The sequence below is a fragment of the Narcine bancroftii genome, chromosome 11 (assembly GCF_036971445.1).
Source record: "Narcine bancroftii isolate sNarBan1 chromosome 11, sNarBan1.hap1, whole genome shotgun sequence".
Classification (NCBI taxonomy): domain Eukaryota; kingdom Metazoa; phylum Chordata; class Chondrichthyes; order Torpediniformes; family Narcinidae; genus Narcine; species Narcine bancroftii.
In genome coordinates this window covers 101976897-102002570 of record NC_091479.1, presented here as the reverse complement: position 1 = coordinate 102002570, position 25674 = coordinate 101976897, and the positions used below count along the sequence as shown (strand labels likewise).

The following is a 25674-nucleotide window of genomic DNA, read 5'->3' as shown; positions in this document are numbered from 1 at the left end:
CCCTACACGGTCCGCGCCGGCCTCCACCCTACACGGTCCGCACCGGCGTCCACCCTACACGGTCCGCACCGGCGTCCACCCTACACGGTCCGCGCCGGCCTCCACCCTACACGGTCCGCTCGACATCGACCCTGCACTGTCCGAGCGGGCCTCCACCCTACACGGTCCGCACCGGCATCCACCCTACACTGTCCGCTCGACATCCACCCTACACGGTCCGCACCGGCCTCCACCCAACACGGTCCGCGCCGGCCTCCACCCTACACTGTCCGATCGGTTTCCACCCTACACGGTCCGCACCGGCCTCCACCCTACACGGTCCGCACCGGCCTCCACCCTACACGGTCCGCGCCGGCCTCCACCCTACACGGTCCGCACCGGCGTCCACCCTACACGGTCCGCGCCGGCCTCCACCCTACACGGTGCGAGCCGGCCTCCACCCTCCACGGTCCGCGCCGGCCTCCACCCTCCACGGTCCGCGCCGGCCTCCACCCTACACGGTCCGCGCCGGCCTCCACCCTACACGGTCCGCGCCGGCCTCCACCCTACACGGTCCGCACCGGTGTCCACCCTACACGGTCCGCACCGGCGTCCACCCTACACGGTCCGCACCGGCGTCCACCCTACACGGTCCGCGCCGGCCTCCACCCTACACGGTCCGCACCGGCCTCCACCCTACACGGTCCGCGCCGGCCTGTCCGAGCCGGCCTCCACCCTACACGGTCCGCGCCGGTTTCCACCCTACACGGTCCGCGCCGGCCTCCACCCTACACGGTCCGCACCGGCCTCCACCCTACACGGTCCGCACCGGCGTCCACCCTACACGGTCCGCGCCGGCCTCCACCCTACACGGTCCGCGCCGGCCTCCACCCTACACGGTCCGCCTATTAGTTGAACTGTGCCCACACGGCCTCCACCCTACCGAGACTTCGCCCTACACAGTCCGCCTCTTCATTGCATTACAGCAGCCTTCATCAAGGATCCCCAGCACACGCCCTGATCTCGCTGCTGCCACCTGGAAAGAGGTCTCGGTGCCACCAGGTTCAGGAACAGCTGCTCCCCCTCCACCATCAGACTCCTCAACAACAAACTCCATCAGAGAGTTGATTGATTTTATACATGGTTGACTTTTTCCTTCTCTTTGTATTGCATAGAATGTTTTCATTCCTTTATTTGTTTACATGTGGATGCTGTTCACAGTTCTTTTTGCATCATCAGTAAGTAGCAAATTCTGCCTGACCTTTAGGAAAAAGAATCTCAGGGTTGTATGTGATGTCATGTATGTAATTCTGACAAAAAATCTTTGGGGCCATGATCAAGGTGGTGAATCAGTGAGGGGCTCTGCTGCTGAGGAACCCACACTGGCAAATGTGGTCAAGGGACTCGCACCAGGCTGGAGACTGGCTGAAGGGATACCAGGGATTGGAACCGGGATGCGAGGGGGTGCCAAGAGCGCTGAAGGATTCCTGATCATGTCAGAGGTTCGGATTTAGAGCTCGGGCGGCCAACGGTTAGAACAGGAGTCCGTGCGGCAGCGCTGGAGGCGAATCCATGGACATTCGGTGACTCTTTTGCTTCTCTTTCTCTGACTGTAAGGTGCATCAGGTCATTGCCACTGAGGGCAAATCTTTGCCTTCCAGCAGAAATTCGACTTCCTGTAATATTACATCTGTTTTATTACATGCCAATAAAGGAATCTTAAAATCTGAAATAGTTATTACAGCATGAAAATCGGAACATTGTGCTCTGCTTTTGAGGATGCATCCAAATTATTTCATTTGATTTCCTGCAGCAGTGATCTGAAAACGTTCCCAAAGCAGCCCCAGGATTTCTCCACCCAGACTGCAACCAGCTGTAAAACGCGATCGCGTATCGACTCTGTGGGTGCGGCCGCGGCGTCTCGCTTTCCGTAGGCGAACGGGGCGCTGCCCGGACTGCGGGGCCGGGGCCGGGTCGCTGCTATGACCGGGCCGCAGCCGATGGTCCTGGCCGTGTGCGTCTTCCTCTGTGCGCTTGTGGTCGTCCCGAGGATGCTGTTCCCGTCGGGCAGAGGGAAGGAGGCGGCGCCGCCGGCGGCGGATGGGGCTCCCTGGCGCCCAGGTAGTGGGTGGGTTTGGGGGAAACAAGAAGAGGAGGGGAGATCAGTGTGATAGGAGGAGCGTGGATGGAGGAGGAGGGAAGGGAGGGGGTAGGAGGAAAAGGTAGAAGGAGGGAGGAGGGGTGGAGGTAGAAGGAGGGGGAGGGAGGGGTAGGAGGAAAAGGTAGAAGGAGAGGGGAGGGGTGGAGGTAGAAGGAGGAGGAGGAAGGGGTAGGAGGAAAAGGTAGAAGGAGAGGGGAGGGGTAGGAGGAAAAGGTAGGAGGGGGAGGGGTGGAGGTAGAAGGAGGGGGAGGGAGGGGTAGGAGGAAAAGGTAGAAGGAGAGGGGAGGGGTAGGAGGAAAAGGTAGAAGGAGAGGGGAGGGGTAGGAGGAAAAGGTAGAAGGAGAGGGGAGGGGTAGGAGGAAAAGGTAGAAGGAGAGGGGAGGGGTAGGAGGAAAAGGTAGAAGGAGAGGGGAGGGGTAGGAGGAAAAGGTAGAAGGAGAGGGGAGGGGTAGGAGGAAAAGGTAGAAGGAGAGGGGAGGGGTAGGAGGAAAAGGTAGAAGGAGAGGGGAGGGGTAGGAGGAAAAGGTAGGAGGGGGAGGGGTGGAGGTAGAAGGAGGGGGAGGGAGGGGTAGGAGGAAAAGGTAGAAGGGGAGGGGTGGAGGTAGAGGAGGAGGGAGGGGTAGGAGGAAAAGGTAGAAGGAGAGGGGAGGGGTGGAGGGGGAGGGAGGGGTAGGAGGAAAAGGTAGAAGGGGAGGGAGGGGTAGGAGGAAAAGGTAGAAGGAGAGGGGAGGTTAAAGGAGGAGGGAGGGGTAGAGGAAAAGGAAGAAGGAGAGGGGAGCGGTAGGAGGAAAAGGTAGGGGAGGGGTGGAGGTAGAAGAAGGGGGAGGGAGGGGTAGGAGGAAAGGGTAGAAGGAGAGGGGAGGGGTGGAGGTAGAAGGAGGAGGAGGAAGTAGAAGGGGAGGAGGGAGGGAAGGACAGGGGAGATGGGAAGGAGGGAGGGGTAGTGGGAGAAAGGAAAAGTAGAAGGGGAGAGAGGGGGTGGAGAGGGGAGGTGGGAAGGAGGGGTGTAGTGGGAGGAGGGAAATGTAGAAGGGGAGGGAGGGGAGGAGTTGAGGGAGGGGTGGAAGGAGGAGCATGCAAGAGAGAGGAGTGGGGGATGGAATGGAGATCTGGTCAAGGGAGCTTTTTGAATTGGGATGCAGGATACCCAAGTGTGTGCGGAGGATGAGATGGGCAGATTCCATGTTGGGGAGAGACACCAGGTGAGACATGGGACTGGGCATAGGTTCTGCGATGGATATTGATAGGCAGGGTACCCACACCATATGGGTTGACGGTCGATAGACCACTAGCCTTGTGGATGATGAGGGTCAGAGAAGGACATGGAGAGTGTGATTAGAGGATGGATGAGAACAAATCTGAATTAAGAGATGGGTTAACTTTGAAATAAAGTGGGGGGAAACTAAAAGATGGAGGTCTAAGGGAGCACCTTTCAGGTGGAAATGTTTCAGGTACAATCTGGACATTTTAGGCCATTTCATGTCAGGCCTCAGCCTTGAGGCCAGCTGCAGGAGCAGATGGAAAACTAAGAATTTATCTTTCAGACAGCAGTCTTAAAAGGCTGCTCCAGCCTTTTCATATCCAGAGGTTCCTTATAGCGCCTTTCGGATCAGATGGAGATGGGGCAACTGGTGCCGCAGTGCCAACCATCATAAATATGTAGCATAGCAATGGGTGTCTTCCCTACCCATAATGCCCCATGCAGGCGGAACCGCTCTGTGTTTCCCAAAACTGTTCCAGCTGTGTGGTGGATTTTAGGTAGGGAAGACAGCCATTCCTATGCTACCTTTTGAGCGGAAGAGAGCGGCCCTGAAGACCGAAGCGCCCAGTGAGGTGCTGGAATGGCCAGCCGGGCTGTCATATCCTGCACCAGCCGCCCCTATCCAATGGGCCCCGGTGGCCACCCCTGCCCCCGGTGGCCACCCCTGTCCCGGCAGCCCCTGTAGTGTAGCAGGGGGCTGTCAGGCAGTGGGAGTTGGGTTGTGGTCTGATGGAGCCATTAGTCTGCCCCTGAAACAGCAGCTTAGTGCAGTGGTACATTCAGGTGAGTCGGCAGAGCGCAGTGTACCACCGATTATCCCTCCCCGAGGAGGTTTGGAATCGGAACCTCGGAGGCACTTGCACCTTCAGACAGGAAAGTATTTAGGCGTAAGGGGATATAATCTTCACCTTTACGTTTGGTCCACCTGAAAGGGCCTATTGGTACGAGAGAGTGATTGTTAAGAAGGGAGAAAGGGAGGAGTGGAAATGGTCAGAGGTTGATACTCGAATCACCACCTTTCTGAATATATGGTCAATAACCTGCTGAGTTATTGCCTCACAGCTCCATAACCTTGACTTCCAGGGCTATCTTTTTGGAGTTCACATGTTTTCCTGTGGTCACTTGGTGCCCTCCCACATTCCAAAGCAGTGCAGGTTGGTAGGCTCACTGGTCACTGTAAACGACCCTCAGTGAATACAGATAGACCCTGACTTGCGCTATTTCAAAGTTATGATGGTCAGCATCCGAGCTTCTCGCTCCCAGCAGGAGTGAGAGGGGAGAAAATGGTAAGCCAATCATAGGCCAGAATTAACATATTCTCAAGACAATTTGCATATAAAATTTTTGGTTAATAGACATTAATTTATATTTGTGTGATTCTTAGAGTCAGAACATGTACTCGGGTACTTCACAGAGCGGCAGGAGCGGGGATGTTGGTATTGTTTCGACTTGCGATGATGCGAGTTCATGGAACCACATCGTTAGTCGGGGTCCGCCTGAACACAGGTGGTGGTATGTGGGCTGAATAAAATGGGTTTTAGTGTTGAGAGTAAAGCACAAAAGTCTGCAGACAATGTGGATGAAGTAAGAACACGATGCAGGAAGAAACTCAGCAGGTCAAACAGTGTCCTTTACGTAGCAAAGATAAAGATACAGAACCAGGGTTTTGGGCTCAAGGTGTTGAAAAATGTTGGCAGGTGCCCAAACAAGATGGTGGGGGGAGGAGCACCGTCCCAAAGGTAGGAGGTAATAGATGGATAAGGGAGGGAGGGCACACCAGCAAAGGATAATCACCTGTTACCTGCCTTTAGCACCGTGCTCTTCTCCCGTCACTTCCCACCCCTCACTGTTTTGTTCGGACGCCTGTTGACATTCTTCCATACCTTGATGAAGGACTCAAGCCTGAAACGTTGGTTCTGTATCTTTATCTTTGCTCTATAAACTACACTCTTTGACCTGCTGAGTTTCTCCAGCATTGGTCTGAAGCATTTGTAATGCTTTAGTCAGTAATGTTTCCACAGTCTACATTCTATTATTTGACAGAGCCCAAAAAAAAATTTGTATGGTTTACAGATCCATAATTTCGTTTCTGGGTTCCCTTCACTTAAATCTTGCTTTCTTTTTGTGGCTTCATTACTTCGTCCTCTTTCTACCAGTTAGCTCCTTTTCCGTACCAAAGGTGCTTTTTATTTAGGCTTCATTTCCTCCAGCTAAAGTTGAAGTAGCAGTGTTTGGTGAGAGAGGTGTTTATCCAAATACATTTATTTTCAATGAGCTTTCTTGTACTTTGGTACAATTCCACTGCTACCATCAAACACTCATTTACACTGAAACTACACTAATCGTCAGCTCTGCTGTTATAAAGTACACTGTTTGACCTGCATTTACCAAACACGGGCTGGTCACGGTCTGCCGGGAGTCCTAAGGTCAGCAAGTTGCATGCAAAGGAAATTTGTTTAAATCTAATCCAACTGTTATAATTGGGTGGGTAGGAATGTGGGGCTCTGTTAGATTATGCCTTTAAATTTAGAAAAAAAGGAGACGGTAAGCCATCCTATATATCAAGTGTGTCCGTGGAGGAGGGTTCCTGACCTATCTTCTAAATGTCGTCCTTTGTCACTTCTGCAGTCTGCACTGTGACTCAAGGCAACTTATGCTAATAAATGTTTCTTTCCAAAAATAGACATTATTCAAATTAAATTGCTTGCAAAAAATGAAAACAGTGCGGTCTTTTCACATCCTTAGTGCCATATCTATACATTCCATCAAGGTACGTTGACGTTCTCTAATTACACCATTGCCAACACTATGACTCCTTTTCATTACTCCCCCTGTATTGTTTGAGGGGTTTCCCCTCAGTCTCAGCCCTCAATGCCTGGCGACGGAAGGACATGAAACCAATAGGGCTCCTGGGGAGTGAGGGGGAATTCACAGCACATTTAAGGAGTTGCAGGGAGGGGAACAGACTAAAATAATAAAATACTTTTTATGAAGTACAGGAAAAAAAACAACTAAACTAGACTGCTTCACAGGGAAGGGGGATCAGACCTAAGGAAGCAATAGAGAGTTTGAGAATGGCTGCTCTAGACTAGCCATTCTCAACCTTTGTTTGGGCCTCTACTCAAAAGTTTATGGGCCTCTTCCCTGTGAAGCAATCAAGTTTTGGTTAATTCCGAACTTTCATTCTGACTACAAAAAAAATTATATAACGTGAGGTGAAAAGAAAACAAGGCTTTTACTTAATTGTGTTGTGGCCCCTGGGGGAGTGGAGGGGGGGCGCGTAGAGTGCCTGTTGAAAATGATTGGTCCAGACGGTGATCCTTTCCCACAGCACCTTCGAGTTGGCTGCGTAAAGCCTCAGTGCATCCCTCAGCACGTACTTCTGTAGTCTGGAATGTGCCAGTGGGCACCATTCCCTCTCCGATATCTCCGTGTACTGAAAGACCAAAAAGTTTCGGGCAGACCACTGAGTTGGTGATCTGCACACCTTTCTCTGCATGCTTAATTTTGATAATGCACCAACTACGAAGGTGTAGCTTCATAGATGTGATATGATCTGAGTGTTACGCTCTTAGTTTTGGTATGAGAACCTCTGATTTGAATGGGTCCAGGTTTTACTCGGGCATTTGCCTGGATCTTCTGATTTCACAATCATTGCCATTTCCAGTGGAGCTATTGAAGCTGTGGATTTTCTCTGGAAAATGCTGTCTTCTTTATTGCATTTTTCTGCACTGTACCCAAAATGTTTGAAAAGTTTTCTCATTAAAATTTTTGTGTACTTTTTCAATGCAGTATGGATTTTACTATCAGCTCTGCTTTCACATTCTATGCGAAAAGAGACCTGCTGCACAACATATTATTCTCTAATCCCTCTTTCTCTAGGTCATAATTTGAAACTTACCAACTCACCAGCCTTTTGAGTTTACCCTAATTTTTAACACCTAATTGATCTCAATGGTCTCAGTTTTTGAAACTGTTTGCAATAAAGTTTTATTTTTTTTTTTTTTAATTTTTTATTTTTCACACCATAAATCACAATAGCCATGATATACACTTTTTCTTTTCCACACATTTACAGTGACTTTTTCTCCCTCCCCCCTCCCTCCTCCCAAGCCACCCCCCCACCCCCCCCCTCTCATCCATTTTAGGTATACAATCTAGGTTGCATTAATTCAGTTAGACAATGTTGTCATTCAACAAAAATACACCAGAAATTCTACTGAGTCCATTCTTTTCTTTTCTTCTCCTTCCATCAACTTAGGTAATGTTTGTTCCCGGTAGGTTTTCGCTATTGTATTTAATGTAAGGCTCCCATACTTGTTCGAATATTTCAATATTATTTCTTAAACTATATGTTATTTTTTCTAATGGAATACATTTATTCATTTCTATATACCATTGTTGTATTTTCAAATTTTCTTCCATTTTCCAGGTTGACATAATACATTTTTTTGCTACGGCTAGGGCTATCTTGACAAATCTTTTTTGTGCATCTTCCAAGTCAATTCCAAATTCTTTATTTTTTATGTTACTTAGGAGAAAGATCTCTGGATTCTTTGGTATATTGTTTTCTGTTATTTTATTTAATATCTGATTGAGATCATCCCAAAATTTTTCTACTCTCTCACATGTCCAGATTGCATGAATTGTTGTTCCCCTTTCTTTTTTACATCGAAAACATCTATCAGATACTGTTGGGTCCCATTTATTTAACTTTTGCGGTGTAATGTATAGTCTGTGTAACCAATTATATTGTATCATACGCAGCCTCGTATTTATTGTATTTCTCATCGTTCCAGAGCATAACTTCTCCCATGTTTCCTTTTTTATCTTTATATTTAAATCTTGTTCCCATTTTTGTTTAGTTTTACCATTTGTTTCCTCATTCTCCTTTTCTTGCAGTTTAATATACATATTTTTTATAAATCTTTTGATTAACATTGTATCTTGCAATAAAGTTTTAAAAGCCTATTTAAGAGAGTCAATTGTTCAACGAACATTTTCTTATTTGTGTTTTATAGTTATTGCTCACTGAGTTTGGCTTGTTCAGCGTTTGGTGTCAGTCAATGGACAGCACGATTGGCGTAGCGGTTAGCGCAACGCCAGCGATGGGGGGGGCCTGGGTTTGAATCTGGCGCTATCTATGAGGATTTTGTACGTTCTCCCCGGGTCTATGTGGGTTTCCTCCGGGGGGGGGGGCTCCGGTTTTCTCCCACTAGTAAATGGGTGTAAATTGGGTGGCATGGGCTGAAATGGCCTATCTGAATAAGTAAAATAAAATGTATGGAATGTTGGGTAGTGGTGGTTGGCTTTTTAAAAAAAATTCCCTTCATTTGATTGATGTTGCAGCCTCTGGAAGAAGCCAACCATTGCATACAAACTCTGAATCAAATGGTCCCAAAGGACAAGCTAACACCAGGATGCAGCAGATGAGAAATCAAGAGACAAATACTGAAATGACTCAAGGCAGAAGCAAGGGATTGATTTTCCAGTTACTGCCACTTTATGCAATAGGAATAGGTGTATATGTTGTTTACAAACTCATGCAAGTAAGTGCATAACTAATCTACTTAAGATTCCATACCTTTGACATCAAATTTGCCAGCGTCTTGTTTTTATTCATGAGATGCTATTTTTGGCAGGGTTAGTATCTTTTGACTGCAGCTTTAATGCCTTTGTCCTGAGAGTTCGCAAGGCCATTTGAGAGGGCATTTCAAAATCGGCTGCACATTTGGCCAGAACAATTAGAAACACCAGATTTCTTCCCTATGAAACGTCGAAACCACACAGGAAACTGATTGTTACAACATTCTGCTGGCTTTGCCACTAACTGATAGCACTTTCTTTGTGCAGAATTATTGAATTGCATTAACTTAAAATTTCTCAGTGCATTTTTATTTCTACCTTGACCTTGACTTTGCCTGGCACTGAATATCTTGAAGAAGAGCTCAGGCCCGAAACATCAGTAATACATCTTTACACTGTGGGGCTGGTTGAATTCCTCGAGTATTTCTGCATTTTTGCATGCATTCCTGATTTGTCTTGCTGGGACAGTATTTCACTGTCCTGGGTGACTTGTTGGTGTGCTTGTTGAGGATGAATGCAGCGGAGGGAGGGTGGTCACTTCACCACTTTCAAAGGCATTAGGCTACCATGTAATTAATTGTGTGACTGTTAACATCTACATCAAAGTCTGCAGTTCCCCTTTTTCAAAGAAAAATTGTCAGCTTCTGTTTTTACACCAGACATTTTTGCTTAACTTTAGTTTTAAGTGCCTGAGTTCAAATTCCCTTGAAGGCAAAATTAAAGTTCCTCTTGTGTTCTGTGGTCTGGTGATCAAAACCTCTTGAAGTAACTGGTCCAGTAATAGCACAATACCAACCTATTGTGGAGTAAAAATACATGTTGTATCAATCAGAATTTCTTTCGTTATTGATGGAATTAGATATAAATACTTTAAATCATTATTATCTCTTGGTATAATTTTAATGCACCGATTTTTCTCTTGAATAAATACGATTTATTTCCTTGTGTTGGGCATGGAAAGTAAAGCAATCCTCAATGTCAAAAGATGGAATGACCCACTGTTGGCAGAGCAGTTTGTACACCTTCAGACTTTCTGTGTGTAATAATTAACTATCGAAGTCTGGATATATTTAGATTGGTATGGGTTTTGCAAATAATAATTAAGCGAATGTTCAGTTAATAATTTCCTTGCAATGTCAGTTGAGAAATCCGGTGTTCTGCATTACGAAGGAGTTGTGATCCTAGAAAACAGTCCACAAAGTGATTTTTTTTTTTCTCTCTGTAACCTGAACCCCTTTTTTCCATTAAATCTCATGATATACTGAATATAGTAATATAATCGTTAATACCGTGTAAAAGTGGACTCCTTTTTTTTGGGCCCAAAACTGCCTGGCCGTCTGAGCTCCCGACGCCCCGACTGCGGATCCTCACCTCAGCTACCTGGAGCTCCCAAGGCCCTGACCGCAGATCCTTGCTTCGGCACCCCAATCCTCCCCCCCAAAAAAAACCTGGAGCTCCCGACACCCTAACCATGGATCCTTGCCTCGGCCACCCACTTACTGGAGCTCCTGATGCCCCGAACTTGGACTTACCACCCTGTCCCAGCCATCTGAGTTCATGATGCTTTGAAATGACGCAGGTACTTCCTGTGGTGAAAAGTATTACCTGTGTAAATGTCAACCCCCCCCCCCTCCAAATTTGACCCGAAAAATTAACCCCAAAAAAACTCAACGATTACACGAGTATATATGGAGATGTGTTCCTATGGAAAGTTTTTCTCTCAACGATAATGATACTCAAGGGAAATCAGATTGTATTGTAGGCAGAAGACAAATGTTTGTTTTAATCAAATGGATCTTGGATCACTGTCCAAGTATTCATTGAAGAAGTTGCTGTGTCAGATTCCAAAGCAAATTCCTTAAGCAGCCTCCTGCTGTGAATGACTAACTTACCATCACTAACTTTGGTAAACTCGTTCTGTTCTCTGCAGACATTTTGTGCTTATTTTTCACATAAATTCCATGCGTGAATTTTTATTCCACATCATAAAATTTTGGAAGCGATTTGTTTATAAAGGCAACTTGCTGTTGTCCAAACTACCACCAAGTGATATCTCTTTAGAGAGTGCATCAGTTCCTTTGAATGGTGTGTGTAAGCCTTTGCTTGAGATCTCATTTAAAAGAGAATTGCACTGAGCAGTTAGTTAGGAATTGTGATTTTATCTTTTTATTATCCACATTTTTACAAACATTAGAATCTAGAAAGCTTCTGAAAATCCACAATCTATTTCTTTGTTTCTTTAAGGACTATTTTTGGAGTGACTATCTACCACTATTTGTAATATTTTTTACCCTGCTCTTTCAGGTACAGTTCAAAGAAAAGGAAAAATTAAGCAATGAGAAAAAGAAACAGGTTGAAGATAAAAAGAAAAATACAGGTACAAGCTTTTAAAATAATGAATCTAGATATTTCTACGGTGCTTAGCAGCTAAATAGCCCATACGTTAATCAAATTTGGAATGGTTACGATAAATTGTAACTGCAGCTACACAGGTACCTACCTATGGGGTCACCAGCCAAATTCTCCAAGTCACACACATGGATCTGTTTCTCATTTTCATATTGTCATTGGAATAAAATCCTGGAGCGTCCCACCTAACAGCACTGTAGAAGCAGGAATATAGGCTGGAATATAAATGATTGCTTTTGAAGCCCATTATCCATACAACAGGACAGGACCTTTGGCCCACGGTGTTGTGCCAACCTAATAACCTGCTTTATTAACTGCCAAGAATTCCCCTCTGACATAACCCTCCATTTTTCTCATTTCCAATGCTAGACGTCTTTTAAGCCTTTAGACTCTGTGCCTTGGTTTTCAGGGACTACCAATAAGCGCATATTCTCCCCATCCTGGTTTTCTGAGACTGGCTTTATGAAAGATTAAAAATGGCGGGAATCCAAAGAGTTAAAAGATTCTATTGTGCTTGCCTCTACCACATTCTGTGTTCCGACACTCTGTGAAAAACACATATCTTATATTCACCCCTGTGCTTACTCCCAAGCACCTTAATACTATGCCCCCTCATGTTAGCCATTTCAGCTCTGGGGGAAAAATGCCCCTTCATCTTATATACATCCCTCATCCTCATCGCTCCAAGGAGAAAAGATCAAGTTCGGTCAACCTACCTTCATAAGGCGTGCTCTCTTATCCAGGTAACATCCTTGAAAATCTCTGCACTACCTCTATAGCATCCACATCGAGAGGTGACTAGAACTGAACACAATATTTCCACCTGGGGTCTAACTAAAGTCTTGAGATCTGAGTATACCCACAATGCTGTTAAGGAGGGGGTTCCATTATTTTGAGTGGTGTCAAGTTTATTATCTGATTGTAGAAGTATAACCTGACAAAACTGTTCTCCAGTCCTCAGTGCAAAACGTGCAAACACACAACCAGACATAACACACATACAGACAAACAATTCATATGCAGGACAAGTATTCATATACGCAAGTAAATAAGTATATATTGTTTTATGAATATGAGAGTCTCGGAGGGTCAGTGTGAGCGGTTCCTTGGGTCATTCAGCATTCTCACTGCCCGTGGGAAGAAGTTGTTCCCCAGCCTGGTGGTGCTGGCTCTGATCCTCCTGGATCTCTTCCCCGATGGGAGCAGCTGAAAAAACCCTCATACTTTTGCCTCCTAGCGACAGTGGATTTGAAAGGTACTGTCTAGAATAACTTGGTGAGTTGCTGCAGTGAATGAATACATAAATTATGCATATAGAATTCTGTATGTACACTCTTGACACGATCAGTAGTTATTGCAAAGGGGATAATCTACTGGATTCCTCGTCCCACAGGTGCATGTTCAATTGGGGCTGTCACTGTTCAAATCAAAAGCTTCTTACCACCTTTAAGATCAAAACTTATTGTCATGTACTCAAAATACTCTAAATCTATTTTCTGTGGTTTGCCTTATAAAGGCACACAGAGTTGTTACTAGTCCAGTGACTTGATCAGGACATGAAAGAGAAGCAAAAGAGAGTCCGTTCAGATACATCCTGCTCCCCTCCCTCACCACTTCCATAGCCCCAAGGCCTTCTGTCCTGTTCAGCAGTGAACTCAATCTTGAGGCACCCTCCTCAGTTCTGGTTCCGAACACTGGAAATGATTGGGAACCTGTCAGGACCTAAGGCTCTTCAGGAGCCTTGATCACCATCAACACACCCTCATGAATCCCACTCCCTCTTTTATATTATTAAGTTTCATTACCCACTCCCGATACCTGGTTCCTAGGAGTTCGTCATCAGCGGACTATAGCCTTGTGAAAAGCCTTTGTGTCTGCCTAGCCCAACGCTGATTCATTGCTGTGGTTTCCTACCCTGTAGATCCCAGTTAATTGGGATGGATAATGCATGGTATCTATTCTAGTGAATATGTATCCCAAGAATGAAGACTTTGGGGAAGAGGATTGTAAATCTTTTAGTACTGCACCAAAACATTAATTCAAATGATGCATAATTCTTTGGAATAGAGCACCAATTCTTGACCTAACGTAACGTGAGATTGCTTCCAATAGAGCTGAAAGTGGTACGATAAAATCCCTGTTATCCAGAATTCAAGCAACCGGCAAAAATATTTGGAGGGAAAAATAATTTAAATAAATAAGAATATGTAAAAATGCAAATAAAAGTTTAAAATTGTAAATGTTCTCTGAAATAACACATAAATCTTTGGTGAAGATGGGAGCAAATATTTATCCAGTGGAGGGCCTTGGTTGTGCTTTGCTCATAGCAGCTGTTTGAATAAAGCTGTGTTTGAATAAAATTGCATCACCCAGGATGAAGAGCTGGTTGATGCCACTCACTATTCGCTGCCTGCTAAGTAAAAGTCTGAGTAAGAGGCTTGCTCCCTGCTTAGGAAGAGTCTTTATCTTTACTGGTATCTTAATAAATATATTGGTAAGTCATTATCCGTAAACTTAGGGGGGGGGGTCCTTAATTATGACGATGGCATGGTTAATATAGCGGTTGGCGCAATGCTGTTACACCGCCAGCGATTGGAGGTGAATTTAAATTTTAAATTATGAGAATTAGTTGATTTTAAATTATGAGAATTACCAAATTAAAGTGAACTTAATTTTTTTTTTAAATTTTAGACATAAATCATGGTAACAGGCCCTTTTGGGCCGTGAGCCTGGGCCGCCCAATTACACCCAATTTACCAACAACCCCTGGTACATTTTTGAAGGGTGGGAGGAAGCCAGAGGAAATCCACGCAGACACAGGGAGAGAGTACAAACTCTTTGCAGACAGCGTGGGATCTAAACCCGGATCTTGGTCGCTGGTGCTGTAACAACTTTGCACTAACCACTGAGCTAACAGCGCTGCCCCTTTTAGAGTTTAATGACTACAATACTGATTTACACTTTACATTTTGGACTGTCTTTGTCTTTTAAAGTGTTTAATCTTAATGCTTGTGTATTAGTTAGGCATTGTAAGAGTGAGTCTTAAGCAACTGGAAAATTCACATATCCGGCATCTACCAATCCCAGTAGGTGCCGGATACTGGAGGTTTTAATATACTTACAAAATAATACTTGGTGTTGGAGCACTCTAGGTAATTAGGAACTTCTTTTGTACCAGAAAATCAGCTTTCTGAGCTGGAGGTACGTTTGGCACAAACTGAGAGAATGCTGGACTCATTAGTAAAGGAGTTAGACCCACTCACCAGCTGGTAAGTGACTTGTTTTACCTTAATTTTGAGTTCCTTGTACAAAGTGTTATTTTGATCTTGATAGCCTTCCTTTTTGGTTAGCCAATCACTCCTTTTGCTGCTCAGTGACCTTGCTACAGATGGTTATTCACTTAGGAGTCATCTCTTTGAGGGAACTGAAATAGATCCTTCTTTCCATTCTTACCTCAATCTTCTAGAGATCCCCCTCTCCTTGTGCTACAGAATCACCACCACTGTGCCTAAATGGAGCTATCCGCCTTATGTGCCTAGTTCTACGTCTGCAATGCTCTTCTCTCTTCGGAGCTCTGTGGAGAAATTCCATCTCAGCCTAAGTTTTAGTAAGCAAAAGTGCTCGAGAAACTCAGCGGGTCACACAGCATCCATGGAAAATAAAAGGCAGTTGACATTTTAAGGCCCAAAACATCAAATGCCTTTTATTTCCTATAGATGCTGCGTGACCCGCTGAGGTTCTTTGCAGTTAACCCCAGCATTTTGTTTACCTTTATCCTAAACTGTATTCTGCAACCTTAATCCTTCACTAGGATGCACTTGCTCATCTTGCTGCTCTTGTTAAATTCCATTGGCCTCTTTTGTGGATTATAGCACAGAAAACAGGCCCTTCGAATCTGTGCCAAACTATTATTCTACCTAGTCCCATTGACCTGCACCCAGTGCATAGCCCTCCATACCCCTCCCATCCAAGTACCTGTCCAAACTTTTTTTAAAAGTTAAAAATTGAGCCCGTATTCACTACTTCAGCTGGCAACTCATTCCACACTCCCACTATTCTCTGTGAGATGAAGTTCCCCCTAATGTTCCACCTAAACTTTTCCCCTTTCACCCTTATCCTGTGTCTGCTGGTTTATATTTCTCCTAACCTCAGTGGAAAAAAGGCTTTCTTGCATTTCCTCTAACTATACCCCTCATAATTTTGTATAACACCATCAAACCTCCCCTCATTCTTCTATGCTCCAGGGAATAAAGTCCTAACCTGTTTGACCTTTCCCTGTTTACTCAGTCCCTGAAGTGCAGGCAACATCCTAGTAAATTTTCTCTGCATTCTTTCAATCTTATTTATATCTTCCCTAAACACTTACTCTGTTCTATTTAAATTGTGTGGCTTTTTCTCATCTACATTCTGTTTAATTTGCGGCAAGAAATCCAACCACTGAAGTTTTGCTGTTCAAAATTTTCTTGTTTCTCCTGTTCTTGGATAAAGAAATTGTTTGGCCATGTTAATGGGTTAAAATGCCATTACAAGTGGACTTGCACCTGAATGTTCTTGCCCTCATACTTCCTTGATATTGCCTTCGATGATATTTTCCAACTTTTCCTATTTCTACATGGTTTTCACATTCCCCACTGCTATCCCACCCACAAGGAGCCTTCAACACATTAGTGGTACTGTAAAGGTCCTAAAATCCAGACTGCTCGGGGATTGAGTCAGTCCAGATTTTTCGGATTCTTTGACGGTATTTTTAAAATTCAAATTTAAGGAGGAATAAAGAGATGAACAGGTATCTGGAAATGTTGATAGTTTATTCAGTAGAAAATACAGCATGCTTCATTTATCAAAATGAGCAGTTTTATAGAAAAATAAAGTCAACACTGGACAAAAATGTAACCATAACATTTTTATTACAAAAAAAAGCACATGTAATGCCTTAAATTATGTTTAAAAGTGAACATTGTGAAAGAAAAATACAGAATACAAATGAATTTCTTTGCGATAGGGCATGGTTGCTTGTTGCAGCTGTGCATCTGTGGCACTTACATATGCCCACACACAAAAGCCCAATAAATGTAAAACTTTTGAGAGTTTTAGAAAAGTCCGAATTCGCGGGTAGTCTGGATTTCTGCTATCCAGATTTCTAGAATTCGACTGTAAAAAGGTGCAGATTTTGCATCATTCTCTAAGTGGAATGTTTCAGTAATTGGAGTGTGATTAAAATGGGGGTGGGGAGGGGAAGGGTTGTCCAGTTGTTTATTTTCAGTTTGAGAGCAAAGAAGAAAAAATCCATTTAGGCAAGAACAGAGTGAGGCAGTCGATTTAAAAAAAAAAACAAAAAACTGCACTAAATTCAGTAATGGAAACAAATGCCAGTTTAGGAACAGAAGAGACTTCACAATCCATCTGTCAGATCTCACAGTGATTAAACATAGATTAAATGTGACAACACAGATAAGCCTCTTTGGCCCAGCATACCTGCACCAACCTGTGCTGGCAATGTAACCAATCCCACCTCTCTGCACATGGTCCATATTCCTCAGTTCCCTGCCTGTTCATGTGTGTGACTAAAATGTTATTTTAATCTGCTTCTACCACCTTCCCTGGCAGAGTTCTAGATACCTACCAGTCTCTGTGCAAAAAAAACCCTTGCCTTGCACATCTCTTTTAAACTTTCCCCCTCTCAGCTTGAACCGTGGATTGGACATTTCAACACTGGAAAAAGACTTTTCGATTCTCATAATTTTATAGACATCTTTCAGGTTGTCCCTCTACTGCAAATACTCCAGAGAAGACCATTAAAGTTTGATCAACCTCTCCTGTATGCTCCAATGAAGACAACTCTTGCACCCTCCAAAACCTCTACATCATGCTTGTTGTCTGCTGACCAGAACTGCACACAATAATCCTAATGTGACCAAACTATAGTTTTATACATCTGCAACATGGCTTGTTCACTTTTTTACATCCTGCCCTGACTCATGAAGCCAAACAAGCCATTATGCCTTCTTTACTACTTTATCCTCTTTCCCTATTATTGGTGTAAAGCCTAAATCTGCTGGATTTTCCTTGTTGCCTGTATTAAGAAAAAGAACAACATCAGTTATTCTCCAGTCTTCTGAGACCTCACTGAAGAGGAATAGTGACAGTAAGGCTCTTTAGTGGATAATTCACACATACAGTGCATAGATGAAGTCGTGTATGTGATTAATGTAGCGGTTAGTGTAACATTGTTACCGTGCCAGCGATCGGGACCGGGGTTCAAATCCCACGCTGTCTGTAAGGAGTTTGTACGTTCTCCCCACGTTCGCGTGGATTTTCCCTGGGGGCTCCGGTTTCCTTCCACCATTGGAAACATACCAGGGTTATAGGTTAATTGGATGTAATGGCCGGCATGGGCTCGTGGGCCAGAAGGGCCTGTTGCTGTTCTCTATGTCTAATTTTAAATTTAAATCAAATGATGTAAATTAATGCATACAAGAAACAAACTAAAGATTGGGTAAAAGAATGTTGAGAGAAAAATAAGAGCTGGACAGTAAAAGTTAAAGCAATAAAAACCCCGAACAATAAATTTTAATGGAATGCCACTCCATACTTATAAAATGAAGTACAGAGGTCCAGATGGGTTGTATGTCATTGAAAATGCATTTACCTCTCAAGTTTCCAGTCCTATTTTGATTTCCTGCCAAGTTTAGCACAGCTTTAGACATTAGTAGATAGGTACCACAGCCTCATTCATGTTACCGTATTTACTCGTATAACTGTTGATACAATGTAATAGTTGACCCCACCCCTTTTTTTGGGGTAGTAAATCATGTGTTTTCATATGACCAGTGTAAAAGTATATACGGTATTTTTGGTGACCTTTGTTATGGTTTGGTCGTGGAGGAGCATGGCAGTACCATTATAACTCGAGCTTTAGTAGCAATGAGTTTATTGTCTTATACATTGCACACTGTACCTATGCACCAATATTCTTTCTTCTCCAGCCAAATAGGTACTTTTTAAAAATAAACTGCAACAGTATACATTAAATTAATTTAAAAAGGGTAATTAATATAAAAGATAGATAATATTCACAGTCACCTTCATGCAAGAAATAAAAGTGGCAGGCATTCCTTTCTGTGGTGTTGCAGTAATTGATGTTGGGTGCAGTAAAGGGAAGTTTTATTTTATTGATTGCTTTACATTCACTGCAGTGTCAACGCTGTTGCTTCTGGGCAGAAGAATGAAATCATGACACAGCTTCACGAAATAAGAAAACTGATAAAAAAGAGGCAGGCACCTGATATTGATGGTAAAATTGTTGGTGTAAATATAAAGTTTTGAGAATTTTAACTGTGGTAGAATTTGCAGCCCCTAACTCGTTTAATCCCCTTTTTTGAACAAGCTAATTTCATCTTTAGTACTTTTTGCTCAGTATTGCACTTAATTTCATTATTCTCCTGATTTTTAAAAAAAATAATATAAGTAGCTTTAGAAATTTACTTTATTATGTTAATCTTTCCTTTGGAAAGAGCTGTGATAGTTCTGTCTAATGATATGGTAGTTTTGCAGTGTTAAATAACGTACATTTCTGTTTCGAATTGTCATAGGAGATATTTTCTCGCCACATTAGGTGAACTACATTCTATTGCTCAGGATTTCAAAGGGTATATCGAGGAGGCTGAGAAAAAGACTCAGGAGATTGAAGATCAAGCTTTTCCTGATAGTGAGGAAGATTCATTGGAGGATAATGCTTCAAAACATAGCAGAGTGTTTGCATCATTTCTTGATGAGACAGAGTCTGTGGACAGCGCCTCTACAGAGGATTCTGAGGAGGAAGAGGATGTTGAATATCTGGTGGATTTGCCAGAAACTCACGGGAGTATGGAGTTGAGAAGACGCAACAAATGAATGAGTTGTCATCTGAATTGTTGAGGGGTTCTCTTCCATCTTATTGGTTCATTTTAGTTTGTCGTGTGGTTGATGTATTACTAGGAACACTCAGGTAACGGAAATGTTCATCTGCATTAGGCACAAAACTTAACATACCATACAGGTTTGTTTTAGCTGGCATCATTATTTCCTTGATCAAGGATATTGTTTTATAGGTTTATAAATGAATGAAAATATCTACTATTTTATTGTTTAGTCAATCCAAGTTCTTTGTCAATTGAGCATCTATTTAATTATTATGTACATAATTTTAGAATTTGTTATTAATTGTAGGATAGAATCCAAGGAGTGAAAATGAGCTGATAGTGAGTCGTCAAGAATTAGGGCATTAGAAATGTTGTTGGTGAAAGCAAGGTATGGACAAGATGCTTGAGAGATGCATAGATTGTGGAAAGAAGCTTAAGAAGGAAATTAGGAAAGTGAAAAGAAGGTGGCTACAGCGAATAGGAAAAGGAGAGTGAAAGATAGAATTGGTCCACTGGCTAATCGGAGCGGATGAATATGTGAGGAGCCAAATGAGATGGGGGAGATATTGAATGAATTCTTCTCGTCGATATTCACTAGGGAAAAGAATATGGATTTGTGTAGGATAAGTGAGGCAAAAGGGGTCATTATGGAAAAGATAGGGATTAGGAAAGAGAGGGTGTTCGAACTTCTGAAGTATATAAAGGTGGATAGGTCTCCAGATCCCGATGGGATTTTCCACAGGACCTTAAGGGAAGTCAGGGAGGAAATAGCGGGGGCTCTGACTGTGATTTTTCAACAGTCACTGGAGGAAGGTGTGGTGCCACGGGATTGGCATGTTGCAAACGTAGTTCCTCTGTTTGAAAAGGGCTCCAGGTGTAGGCCCAGCAATTATCGGCCAGTAAGTTTGTTGGTGGTGGGTAAACTAATGGAAAGTATTCTTAGGGATGATATAAGTATCTAGAGGGGCAGGGATACCCAACATGGGTTTGTGAGGGGAAGGTCATGTTTGACAAATATTCTTGAATTTTTTGAGGAAGGGACTAGACAGGTTGATGAAAGTAGAGCAGTAGATGTAGTCTATTTGGATTTCTGTAAGGCTTTCAATAAGGTTCCACATGGAAGATTGGTGAGGAAGGTTGAGGCACTTGGGATTAATGTTGAGATAGTCAGATGGGTTCAACAGTGGCTAGAAGATAGGCACCAGAGAGTCATGGTGGACAACTGTCTGTCAGGATGGAGGCCAGTGATGAACAGTGTGCCTCAGGGATCGGTGATGGGTCCTTTGTTGTTTGTATAATTTACATTAATGATTTGGATGATGGGTGAGTAAATATGCGGACAGTACAAAAATAGGGGGAGTTGTGGATAGTGAGGAGGGTTTTCGTGGACTGCGGAAGGATTTGGATGGCTTAGAAGAGTGGGCTGAAAGGTGGCAGATGGAGTTTAATGTAGATGTGTGAAGTGCTTCATTTGGGAAGAATAATGAAAATAGGATGTATGGAGTGAAGGGGAGGGCATTGAGGAATGCAGAAGAACAGAGATCTTGGAATAATGGTTCATCGTTCTTTGAAGGTGGATTCTCATGTAGATAGGGTGGTGAAGAAGGCTTTTGGTAAGCTGGCCTTTATAAATCATAGCATAGAATATAGGAGCTGGGAGGTGATGTTGAGACTGTTCAAGGCATTGGTGAGGCCAAGTTTGGAATATCGTGTGCAGTTCTGGTCTCCAAATTATAGGAAGGTTATCAAAAAGGTAGAGAGGGTGCAGAGATTTACTAACATGTTGCCTGAATTACAGTATCTAGTATATGGAGAAAGATTGAGTAGACTGGGTCTTTATTCATTGGAACGTAGAAGGTTGAGGGAGGGTTTGATAGAGGTATATAAAATTATGAGGGGAATAAATAGAGTAGATGTGAATAGGCTATTCCCCTTGAGGGTAGGAGAGATTGGAATGAGGGGGTTACAGTTAAGGGTTAGGGGGCAGAACTTTAGAAGTAAAGAGGTAGCTTCTTCACTCAGAGAGTGGTGGCTGAGTGGAATGACCTTCCGGAAGAGATGGTTGCAGCAGGGTCAATTTTGTCATTTAAGAGGAGATTGGATGAGTACATGGATGTGAGGGGATTGGAGGGTTATGGGCAGAGACCAGGTAAGTGGAACTAGTGGAATTTCACTTAAATTGGTGCGGACTAGAAGGGCCGGTGTGGCCTGTTTCTGTACTGTAATTGTTATATGGTTCTATAATATCCCAAAGAATGGAGAGGTTTAGAGCTCATTACCTGAAAGAGAAGTAAAGGGAGAAACCCTTATTAAGTGTAAAAAATAATTGGCAGAACACAGCAGCAGTAGGCCATTCAGCCCTTCGTCTGTCCTACCATTCATATGAACATAAGAAATAGGAGCAGGAGTCGACCATCCAGCCTGTAGAGCCTGCACTGCCATTCATTGAGATCATAGCTGATCTGATGATCAGCTCACCTCCACCTACCTGCCTTCTCCCCATATCCCTGAATTCCCTTACCATGTAAAAATCTATCCAACCTTGTCTAAAATATATTTACTGAAGTCACCTCCACTGCTTCACTACCCTCTGGGAAAAGCAATTCCTTCTCATTTCTGCCCTAAATCTACTACCCTGGATCTTGAGGCTATAACAACTTAATGAATTGTTGAGGGTTTCCCTTCGTTATGCTTTTTATAATGTTAAAGTTTCTATAAGATCCTTTTTCATTCTTCTGAATTCCAGTGAGTTCAGTCTCAGACAACTCAAACTCTCCTCATATGCCAACCCTTTCATCCCAGAAGCAACCTAGTGAACCTCCTTTGCACCACCTCCAAGTCCTGTATATCCTTCCTCAAGAAAGGAGACCAGAACTGCATGCAGTTCTCCAGATGCAGTCTCACCAGTACCTTGTACAGTTACAGCATAACCTCCCTGCTCTTAAATTCAACCTTCTAGCAGTGAAGGCCAACATTCCATTTGCCTTCTTGATAGCCTGCTGCACCTTCAAACCAACTTTTGCGATTCACGCACAAGCACTCCCAAGACCTTCTGCACGTCAGCATGCTGCATTGCTATTTAAATAATATTCTGATCTTCCATTTTTTTCCTTCCAAAGGGGATAACTTCATATTGCTAACATTCAATATGATCATGGCTGGTCCTTTGTTAATTTCCCGTAACCCTCAGTTCTTTGATCTTTCAAATATTTATCTACCTCCACCTTGAATATTAAAATGATCAGGCAGACATTCTCCACCTTCTGAGAGAAACTTCTACAACACCTCTGTTTTAAATTACCTTTCCTAATTTTGCAGCTCATCCTCTTGATCACAGCTCTCTCACTCGTGAAAACATCTCAACATCTACTTTGTCAAGATATTTTAGGTTCCTGCACGTTTGAATAACTTCAGCCCTCAGTTTTCTAGACTCCAAGTACAGGCCATAACTGTCTAGCCTCTCTTGACAGCGCGTCCCTCTCCTGCCAGGAATCAACTTGGTTACACACAGGAGACTGCAGATGCTATTATCTGAAGCCAAACAGAATCTGCTGGAACAACTCAGGGTGTCAAGCAGCATCAGTGGGAGAAAAAGAATGATCAACATTTGGTTCCTCCAGCAGATTGTGTTTGATTTGAAAGTAAAATAATTTTAAACTATGCTCCTCACAGAGCTCCAAGATGGCAAAAGGCTGATGTTGTTCTTTACCAACCTTTACTAGATAATCAATTAGAGCTGATTGTACTTTCTTGAGATCAACCGACAAGTTTGATGATGACCCTTTCAACTGCAGTACTAATGTTAATACATCCTGTTCTTTATCTTAATTGTCCAGTGCCTGATCAATTACTATCTCATAATAGTACAGAACATGTAATATTACTTGAAATTGCCTTCTGCCTGCCGTAAAGCAAAGAGTTGCTATTAGTGATTGACCTGTGGTCAATCATAGAAATTCAAGATTTCTTTATTATCATGTAATAAAAACAGTGCAATATTACACAGAATTTGCTTCAGTCCAATGTTCCATTAGAGTACGAGAGAAAGAGAAGCGAAAGTGAATCACTTGGCTGTCCGTGGATTTGTCTCCAGCACTCCTGCAGCCTCTGCAGTAGCACAGACTCCTGTATCTTGACACATAAGCTGAGGTTTTGACTCTGAAGTGAACGGTTTTGCCTTGGATAAATTCCTGTGGGTGAGTTTATCCCAGTGCGATTTCCTCCTGCATTGTGAATTATCCTTTATCACTCAAAGATGACATTTCATGAAATAACAATGCTTATGCCTTGTATTTTTCCACAGGTGATTTATTTTCCCCAGTTTAATTATTGAGCAGATGTTAACTATCTGGTTTCTTTGCATTAAGGATTTTGCATAGCAGCAGAAGAATACCGCAGCTGATGTGTGGAAATAACTACCTGATATGTTTATATAGGCAGTTCAAATGTTTTAATGCACGTATAAATTTACATAGTCTCTAGGGAAAATATTGCCATTTAAAGTTAGCAATCATTTGTATGTGAAAGGGGCACAATTTTAATTTTGCATTGTTATTTGGCATGCCATCACGTATTCTTGTAATACTTGGTTTTGAATTTTGTACTTTATTCTGTTGCCTTCCTGTTGTCATTTTTATTTGTTGCTGTCGAGTAAATCGTGTGTTTAGCACATCCTTTAAATATATTAATTATAGCAAACAAGAATCTCAACTAGTTCAAAATTTGAACCTGTCAGGATGAGGCTCTCTGGGTTCATGAATGATGTGACTTGCAGAAGTATGACTTAACATAATTCTCCCACATTTTAAAGCATTATTCAAGCTAATACAGTAAAACCTCTGATACCTATAGGGATTGGTAGATGCTGGAGAAGTGAATATTCCGGTTGCTTGAGATGACCTATAATTGGTGAACTAACAGCGAAGTGTGCCAATTTTAAACTTCCATATTTTTAACCTATATATTTTTGGCAATTTTTTTTGGTGGTTGCTTCTATTCCAGGGATTTTACTGTAATAACGAAAATGTTTCATGGTTTTCATTATTATTGGGTAGTATTAGGGTGGTCATTCAAAGAAATAAAATAATTATAGGAAGTGTACGATATAGATTAATAGAGAAGAGGGATGTATCTATTTTTGTGCACAGAAATCAGCTAACAGTTCTCACTAAAGGAACCCTTCTGTAACCTGGGTACTGCTGTATGCTTTGTGAAAGTATATCATTGTAATGGCTTAAACAATTTAATAAAAGGATTGGAGTTGTACTGCGGGTAATCAGAAAAGAGAGTGGATAAGTTAATAATGTTGCGCTTCCCGCAGGTCAGGTCAAATTTATTGTCATCTGATTTTACAAGTACAACCTGATGAAACAGCATTCTCCAGCTCTTGGTGGAAAACGTGGACACACAACCGCATACATACAGACAAACAATATATATGCAGGACAAGTATTCATATGTACAAATAAATAAATGGATATTGTTTCATGAGTATGAGAGTCACGGAGGGTTAGTGAGAGCAGTTCTGTTCTCACTCCCTGTGGAAGAAGCTGTTCCTCAGCCTGGTGGTGCTGGCTCTGATCCTCCTGTATCTCTTCTCTGACGGGAGCAGCTGAAAGATGCTGTGTGCAGGTTGGAAAGGGTCCTCAATGATTTTGTGTGTCCTCTTTAGACAACGATCCTGGTAGATCACATCAATGAGGGAGAGGAATACTCCAGTGTCCTCTCTGCCACTCTTAGGGTCCTGTGGATTGACCTCCCATCCATTTCTCTGCAGCAACAGTATCCCACGGTGGTGATGCGGCCAGCCAGGACACTCTTGATAGAGCTCCTGTAGAAGGTTGACATAATAAAGGTGGCCAGGAGCCTTGCCCGCTTCAGTCTTCTCACGAAGTGCAATCACAGTTACACCTTCCTGACAGATGAGAAGATATGTGTCCATGATAGGTCACTAGTTCAGTGAACTCCAAGGAACTTGGTCCTCTCCATTCTCTCTGCTACAGAGTTGTTGATGTTTAATGGAAGGTGGTCATTCCTGGTCCTCCTGAAGTCTATGATGAAGTCTCCTTCATCTTGTCCACATTGAGTCTCAGGTTGATACTTTTGCACCATTTCACAAGATTTTCCACCTCTGTAGTGCAACTCATAATTGTTATTGAGGAGGCCGACTACCATTGTGCTATCTCCAAAAAATGATACTGTTGGAAGTGAATCTGGGGATGCGGTCGTGGGTCAGTAATGTGAACAGGAGAGGGCTGAACACACGGCCGAGTTACGCCAGTGCTCGGTGTGATGGTGCTCGACACACTGGTCTTTCCGTTAGGAAGTCCACAATCTAGTTACAGAATATTTTGTTTTAATGTGTGTGGTGCTCATCC

General features: G+C 43.2%; 1 protein-coding gene across 1 annotated transcript; it reads left to right on the top strand.

Annotated features, from left to right (window-relative positions):
- The first annotated feature begins 1889 nt into the window (after nt 1-1889).
- LOC138746243 (protein RIC-3) lies at nt 1890-24562 on the top strand. The gene is made up of 6 exons (XM_069904319.1): nt 1890-2100; nt 8751-8950; nt 11292-11364; nt 14575-14665; nt 18593-18690; nt 19012-24562. The coding sequence occupies exons 1-6, from the start codon at nt 1962-1964 to the stop codon at nt 19287-19289; spliced, it is 879 nt and encodes a 292-aa protein (XP_069760420.1). The 5' UTR covers nt 1890-1961; the 3' UTR covers nt 19290-24562.
- Nucleotides 24563-25674: the final 1112 nt, after the last annotated feature.

Excerpts from the sequence above, each read along its gene's own strand:
- LOC138746243 (XM_069904319.1), top strand. The coding sequence starts at position 1,962 with ATGACCGGGCCGCAGCCGATGGTCCTGGCCGTGTGCGTCTTCCTCTGT. Across the intron at positions 8,951-11,291 it reads TTGTTTACAAACTCATGCAA|GTACAGTTCAAAGAAAAGGA; the intron begins GTAAGTGCATAA and ends CTGCTCTTTCAG. Across the intron at positions 18,691-19,011 it reads GCAGGCACCTGATATTGATG|GTGAACTACATTCTATTGCT; the intron begins GTAAAATTGTTG and ends TCGCCACATTAG.